Below are 8269 nucleotides of genomic sequence, written 5' to 3' on the forward strand. Positions count from 1 at the left end.
AAATGATTTTTTTTATCACTGAGTACAAGTGCGATTACTGAAATCTGAGTACTGAGCACTTAATAATACCAATAAAATAAAAATAAAAGTAAACTGAAGGCAGCTGATTCTGGACAAAAATAATGGTTCAATTTGCTCGAGTCATCAAATAAGAGAAATACAATATATTAATAAAAATAAATAATAATCAATCAATATTTTAATATATACTTTATTGTCTCATAGGGAAATTTGTCTTTTTGACTCACTCTGTGCAGAATCATAGTACAATAAACGGGCGATGAAGAGGCAATAAAAACAACTGCATTAAAAAACTGCTAAAAACACCATGACAACGACACAATCACTAAATACAGTCTAACAGATATACATTAACAGTTTGCTATATTGTATATTCATAGACGTTAAAAAATTCACACTTATTATTTACTACCATTAATTTTTTATAAATATCCTTAATATTTATCTTACAATCAGAATTAAGATGGTGTATATAGAAAGATCTATACACAACAAAAATAAAAGTTTGATATGGCTATATATATAATGTATAATATGTAATATGTAAAATATATACAGTATGAACCAATGAACCCACCAAATGTTCATGATGAATACACTGAAAATATTTTCTCAAGGGTTAGTGTGTATGAACAATAATAAACAAATAAATATGTCAGGTCCCGATAATGGAGCAACATGATGATTTTGTTTCAAGAGTTACAAAGGTAGTTGATTTAGGTCAAAACTGTACAAAATATCATGTTTACACGCCTGAATCTGAAAAGATTAAAAGTTGTTAAATAGTATATAAATAATGTAATTAACAAAATTCATTCTGATCTGTTCATATATTGTTGAGAAATACTGTACACATACACATCTGTACATATCTGAATTTGTTCAGTGGGAATGTTGAATTTAAATCGCCAGCAAATCTGTAATCTGAATTAGATCTGGATGAAATTTAATCCGATGGTAGAGTGTCTGATCCTGAATACATTTACCAAAATTTGTTCAAATCTGTTGAGTTTTGACAGGGATATATGATTGTTTTTTCCATTAATTAGAGATAAATTTTGTGGTGTTAACAGTGATTAGATACTTACCAAAATTGAGTGGGAACATACTTGATCACCTACCCATTATTTAGAAATTTAAATTGTAATCTAAGAGTATCTGATCCTGCATACACACGTAACATTTCCTTCAATTCCGATGAGTTTTGACAGAAATATTATTATTTTGTTTTTTACAGTTTTGCCCATTTTAAGAGATGGGAATTTCTTGGAAATGTTATCATGTTTTGTGTCGTCATCAGTGGGTAGATTCTTACCAAAGTTGAATAGGAACATACTTGGCTGATCAATTACCCATCACCAGGAATTCAGACTGATCCATCAAAAAACTGCAGACAGGAAGTTGCTAACAGAAGGACAGCCTTACAGCTAAACCTGCACCAATGAATAAATTATAAGGTCCTGGATGTAATGAAATCTTCAACACATCCAGTAACAACATGCACTTGTTTACATTAAGGTGCTCATGTAGAGTGACACAGTGACAGTGAACGACTCGCTGCACTGAACAACATATTTAATTCAAAAAAAGGGCTGGTTCCATATTGTTCTGCAGCCATTGTTCACTGGACGTGTGGATACCATACTAGTATTTTCCTTTGTCCATGCGTGTCAAAACACCAAAACAGTTAATTACCCTCCCCCCACACCCACTCACACTTCAAATCCATATTTCTCCATCATGTGCCAGTAGCCTTCAGCTGTAGCTGAGAGAATTTGAATAACAATAGTTGTTGTTTGTGGAGTATCAGTATAAAAAGCCCTGAAAACATGGAGAATCGCTCCAACAGAGACCATGGGCAAGGTGAGTGCTATTTAAAGCTGTAATAAAGCTGTCGTATGTACCTTTTGTTGATTTCTGTGGTATATTTCTGTGATTATTCTGCCTCCGTTTGTTTTTTGTGAATAGAAACGATATAGGATTGTTAGTTTGCTGCGTTATTCTTCATCTGAAAACAGGCTCTGTCAGGCAAAACTATCAGATCTGATTGAGGGAGCGTTTGTGTTTACATCAGTCCTGCAGGGGAAATTCCTTTTAACCCTACCTCTACGTTTTGGGTAACCCCTGAGAAAGGTACCCAAATAGTAGAGGATGTTTTTTTTTGACCCGGTGGACACTTGCACTGGCAACCCTCCGGTTACAAGCCAAGTTTCCTTTCCACTTGGCCATGGGCTGCCCCGTAGTAGAAATCACTTTTGAAACTTTTCAGTTAAACTCTGACCAATTTTGCAGTTGTCTCACGTTTACTAGCTTAATGTTGCTATTGCCTCTGTCTGCCACAGCCTATGACTTCTTCCGCTAAATATAAGCTAGCTCCTTAACTTCCTGTCAGTTGACGCTAAGCGGAAACTCTGACTTTGACCTAATAAGAAAAGGGTGTTTAAATTTCAACGTCATTAAAGTGAGTAGAACTTCCCGCTAAATTCTATAATTTGTCACTAAACACTCTTGGTAACTTCTTCAAACACAGATTGTAGAACATCTCTGCATCTTTGACTGACACTCTAAAGCCCCGCCCCACACTAGAGGATAACTGACCTGATCTGGTCCTTCTGACAATCTTGGGTGTCTTCCAATTTTAGGCTGATTTGAACAGATTATCTGGCCAAATTATCCTGTAGAGTGAGGGATTAACAGACATCAGAAGCATCAAAGTCCTTCTGATTTCTAATCGCTCACGCCCAAGCAGGACCCCACAATAACCGTAGAACCGTAACTTTTACAAGCCAAGAAACCCGTGTGATTTAACATGACTTTCCTCAGAATGTCCCCTGGAATCAAAGCACAGGCCCTCAGTCCTGGGGACCCACGGCCCTGCATATTTTTGGTGTTTCCTTGCATTCAAATGGTCAGCTCATCAGCAAACACTGCAGAAGCCTGATTATGACCCATTTATTTGAATCATGTGTGATGGAGCAGAGAAACACCTAAAACATGCAGGGCAGTGGGTCCCTAGGATTGAGGGACTTGAGGGTCTGTGCTCTGGTCCAAGATTGAGAAAACATTGAAAGTTCTTTGTCTCCCACATTTTGAAAATCAAGTCAGATTTGAAAATCCTCTAGTGTGAAGCAGCCATTACCAAAAATAGTCATGCTGGTTTATTGAAAACTAGAATATAATCAAATTTCAACATTTTGAACATTGTGTGCTCACAGATCATCTTCTACGAGGACAAGAACTTCCAGGGTCGGAGCTATGAGTGTAGCAATGACTGCACGGACCTCCACACGTACTTTAGCCGCTGCAACTCCATCAGGGTGGAGAGCGGCTGCTTCATGATCTACGAGCGACCCAACTACATGGGCCACCAGTACTTCATGAGGAGGGGCGAGTATCCAGACTATCAGCGGTGGATGGGCTTCAGCAGTAGCATTCGCTCGTGTCGGATGATCCCCGTGGTGAGTGGTTTATAACACAATTTATAAAAAAGCAGAAGAAATGTTGGGGAAAGACTTCTTTAAAAGTTTGCTTTTCCCTTTGGTCCCACAGTACCGCGGCTCCTACAGACTGCGTATCTATGAGAAGCCAGACCTCGGCGGCAACATGATGGAGTTCATGGACGACTGTCCCTGTGTGTCTGACCGTTTCCACCACCGCTATGTCTACTCATGTAACGTCATGAACGGCTACTTCGTCTTCTACGAGTATCCCAACTACAGAGGCCGGCAGTACTTCCTCAGACCGGGCGAGTACAGGAGGTACCGCGACTGGTGCGCCACCTGCGCCATTGTCGGCTCCTTCAGGAGAGTCACCGAATTTTAGCCATCGACCGAAAACTTTGTTACCTGCTGTACATACGAAACACTTTGTTTATTAAAGAATTGAGGTGAATTTTTAAACCCAACGCGTCGACGTCTTTTCATTTATTTGTCAAAGGTAAAGTTATCCTGTGTGGTTTGTGTAGGCTGTAATTTATTTTGTTATTGATGTAAACAAGATGCTATAATGTACTGAAACAGATGACAATAAACTTGACAGTTCTTCTCTGTGATACTTTTTTGACTGTGTTTATTGCTGTGCTGTCTAAATAATACATTTTATGTGTCGTTATTAAGCTATAACCTAAAATACCATAAATCCTTATGAACATTCAGAATCAGGATCAGGATCTTTTTTAAATTTAAACTGGGTGAGTTGGGAAAGGAGGAAATACATAAGGAAAAATATTAAGAAAATTAGCAACAGATAAAAATATATACATTTAACATGAGATATAAAGACTACGAGAAATGCCTAGTAACGGGAAATTACCCTTCAAGATCTAGGACAATAAACGTAACTGTAATAATAAAATGTGTGAAAATAAAACTGTTAGAAACAAACTGTATAAAAATGTAATTATGTTGTCAAACACAAAATTATTTCCATGTGCATCAGAGAAGTATTGATTCACATTTTCCTGTAGCTATATGACTACATCCCAATTTTAAATGGTAATCAAAAATATTTAACAACAATGAATTCCTTAAAATTATGACGTTTTAATTTGCTTCCCTAAATGTATGTCCTTTTGTTAGTTCTCCAAGCTGTTAAATGAAAAACTTGATTCATTAAATACATAATTATTATTTTACCATTGTCAAACTTCAAATAGAAATGATATGTATGCTCTATTATTAAATCACTTAATATTTTATCCTTTTGCTGCATTGTACATTCTTTTAATCATTTTTAAGTCAATTTGTAGTCATATATCATATTCTATGCATTATTTTAATCAGACTTTTTGTTTTCTTTTGTAAAAGTTTCCAATTTTTAACTGATATTTTGTGTTTTTTTTGTAAATCACATTTAGTTGCCTCTATGAATGAAATGTGTGATACAAAATAAATCTACCATACCTTCTGGTCAAAACACATTTCTAGCAATGTCCTAACTAACTGTTTTTCCTTTACTGAATTTTTTCTCAAAATGATAAAAATGTATTAAAACATAGTAAAAAAATACAGAAAAAAAATACACTCATGGTGTTAAAATGTGAACAGTTTTATAATTTCAATTCATAGACTAATCTGCACAGTATTGAATTTAGTGTTGCTTTTCATGAATACTAATTATATATATCTATATATACATCACTAAATACAATAACCAAAAATATGTGTACTGTACATAAGTATTTGTTTTTATTTCAAATGTACACTGCAAAACTTGATTTTTAAGAAAGTAAAAAATAAATAAATCAGGAATAGTTTTCTGAGCACAAGACTCTAAAAATTGTCTAATTTCAAGAAAAGTATTTCCAACTTTGTCTTAATAAAATGGCTCAATCTAATGTTTGATTACCAGTAACAAGTCCAAGACTCCAAACTGAGAAACAAGATTTTGTTTTTCTCATTGTGGTACAATTTACTATCACAGATTGGTGGGTGTGCAAATATAACAAAGTAATATTGAGGCTATAAATTCAGTTTAGTCAGGTAAAGGAAGACTCATTTTAAGTTACCACATGACAGAAATTCTTTGCTGGTGATAAGCACCTGCAAGTGGCAAGTTGGCAAGTTGGCCCAAATTCATAAATTTAAGCAACATTGAAATCCGAAAGTGGCTGCAGATTCCCGGTTTTAAGAATTCTAGCTAAGCAAAAGTTGCTTTGGCAGATTATTTTTCTTTAGGCAAGACAATTTCATTCAATTAAAGAATATTTGGCTTATTTCTAGTACGAATGCTTTTGCGGTGGAATGTGAAAATAGAAAAATTCAAAGTCAGTACATTTAATTCTTTATACTCAGGTTCTGGGTTTGTCTGAGATGTGGCCTGATGTCGACCATCATCACTGTGGATCAGAGAATATGTGGAGAACCTTCTGATCCCTGACAACACAAAGCTTTTGCCTGTAGCAGACAATGCATACGACCACTGCCAGAAATGTATGGACGGAGAACAGCTGTTACACATTCACAGGCCCCCATTTAGCAGAGTCATACTGCCAATTCATCAGCTTTCCACATTTGAATAACAACACATGTCGGGCCCCGGTGTTGTGTATAAAAAGGTCCGGGAGTCGTGGAGTTAGCAGAGCAAGTTGAACCATCCACCAGGAACAACCTAAACCATCATCATGGGCAAGGTAACTGACATTCACTGATGTTTTACCATATTTTAAAACATAACAAATTACTGATGTAGTGTAATGATCTCCATTTCAGATTGTCTTTTACGAGGAGAGGAACTTCCAGGGTCGTTCCTATGAGTGCATGAGCGACTGCACCGACATGTCCTCCTACCTGAGCAGGTGTCACTCCTGCAGGGTGGAGAGCGGCTGCTTCATGGTCTACGAGCGTCCCAACTACATGGGCAACCAGTTCTTCATGAGGAGGGGCGAGTACCACGACATGCAGCGCATGATGAGCATGGGAATGACATTTGACACCATCAGATCCTGCAGAATGATTCCTTATGTAAGACACCTGGTCAATATATCAGTTTTTAAATGATTGTAAACTTAAGTTTAGACTTACATCTCTCTTGTGTCGAATTACAGCACAGAGGACAGTTCAGGATGAGGATCTACGAGAGGGAGAACTTCGGAGGTCAGATGTACGAGATGATGGACGACTGCGACAACATCATGGACCGTTACCGCATGTCCGACTGCCAGTCCTGCAACGTGATGGACGGCCACTGGCTGATGTACGAGCAGCCCCAATACAGAGGAAGGATGATGTACATGAGACCTGGCGAGTACAGGAGCTTCAGGGAGATGGGCTGGAGCGGCATGAGGTTCATGAGCATGAGGCGCATCACTGACATGTGCTAGACCTTCTGTATTTCACTCAAGTGAATAAAAGCAATGTGTAATTCATAATTCATGGTTGTCAAGTGTTTACTTACACTATGAGGTTTGGCCCTTATTTGTCACCCAAATCTCATGGATAGTTATGTCACTGATCAAAAACTAACGATGATGTTCCATGTTGAAGTTCAGTCCTTCTCCCAGATGTCCACTCTTTTGCTTTATCACATATACTTTACTCTAAAAGGGAACATAAGTTACAAAATCTAGTGACCATTAACTCTTCAGGGAAAACCATTAGTTATAACATATATCAGGTAGAAACTAGGGTCATTTCCCCATAATACTTCAGTTCAAACAGAATTTTGGAATTTGGAATTTTGTGACTTTTGGTCAAACGGTCTCATTCATTCTTTGTCTTTCGCTTTATCCTCCAAACGAGCAAACACGGAGCAACAAACAACCATTCTCTCTCACACTCACATCAATTGTCAACTTCAGTGTCCACTTAACTTCTGCATGTTTTTGGGCTGTTGGTTGGAAACCAGAGAACCTGGAGAAAACCTGAGCACACACAGGGAGAACATCCAAACTTGGTCCAATTACCCTCTTGCTGTGATGCAACAGTTCTTTGTAGCCCTCATTGGGAACATAATTTACAAAATTGACATCATGTTCCACTGAAGAAGACATGAAACTAGTGACTGAGACATTAACTCCTCAGGAAAATGTTGAGTGATTTGATAAATCAAGTAAGAAGTTGGGTAATTTTCCCATAGACTTCAAATCAAACAGAGTTCTTTTTGAAACTATCAGTCGCCCCCTGGTGTACAGTACAGTAAGTACAGCACGTATGAGTGTAATAATAATAATACCAGCATGACTGATAGCTGGTTGCTGGTATCATCCAAAATTTCACTTGCAAACCCTCAACATGGCACCAGCCAACATGTGATTCTAGAGGATTCAAATAGGTAGTTCAGATTCCTGTGTGTGTGACGTCACAACCATAAACTTCAATATACATCAAGGGTCAATCTTATGTCCACTTGTATTCTCATGATGTGTGTTTCTCCTTGGCTCCGATGTTGTGTCTTTCAAAAACACAACATCCCGTGTCAATCGTTATGCAGATGACACTCACCTTTATGTACAGTCACACCTGACAACATTTCCTCAACTTCCTCAAAGTCTTTCTTATAAAACTATTCTGCCATTTGGTCTCTAACCCTGACTGGCTGCTTTTTTCCCTTAAACTTGTGAGAACTTTGGTCAAGTCAATATGACACATATGGAACAATTGGCCAAAACCACTTGCTGGTTTACGAGTGGTAACACACAAGTTAATGAAGTAAATTGGGTTGTATGAAATTGTGTTTTCATTACTTTTATAATTCAGGTTAGGGTTAACCCTAGTGTTAGGGTTAGGGTTAGTTTTCAGTGCATATGACA

General features: G+C 37.4%; 2 protein-coding genes across 2 annotated transcripts; both read left to right on the forward strand.

Annotated features, from left to right (window-relative positions):
• Positions 1-1814: 1814 nt before the first annotated feature.
• On the forward strand, positions 1815-3920 carry si:dkey-57a22.15 (uncharacterized protein LOC795575 homolog). Its single transcript, XM_044050129.1, has 3 exons — positions 1815-1884; positions 3237-3479; positions 3571-3920. The coding sequence occupies exons 1-3, from the start codon at positions 1876-1878 to the stop codon at positions 3841-3843; spliced, it is 525 nt and encodes a 174-aa protein (XP_043906064.1). The 5' UTR covers positions 1815-1875; the 3' UTR covers positions 3844-3920.
• Positions 3921-6066: 2146 nt separating this feature from the next.
• Positions 6067-6889, forward strand: LOC122784686 (gamma-crystallin M1-like). The gene is made up of 3 exons (XM_044050000.1): positions 6067-6151; positions 6231-6482; positions 6566-6889. Exons 1-3 carry the CDS (start codon positions 6143-6145, stop codon positions 6839-6841), a joined length of 537 nt encoding a protein of 178 aa, XP_043905935.1. The 5' UTR covers positions 6067-6142; the 3' UTR covers positions 6842-6889.
• The last annotated feature ends 1380 nt before the right edge of the window (positions 6890-8269 follow it).

The sequence above is a fragment of the Solea senegalensis genome, linkage group LG2 (assembly GCF_019176455.1).
Source record: "Solea senegalensis isolate Sse05_10M linkage group LG2, IFAPA_SoseM_1, whole genome shotgun sequence".
NCBI classification, from domain to species: Eukaryota; Metazoa; Chordata; class Actinopteri; order Pleuronectiformes; family Soleidae; genus Solea; species Solea senegalensis.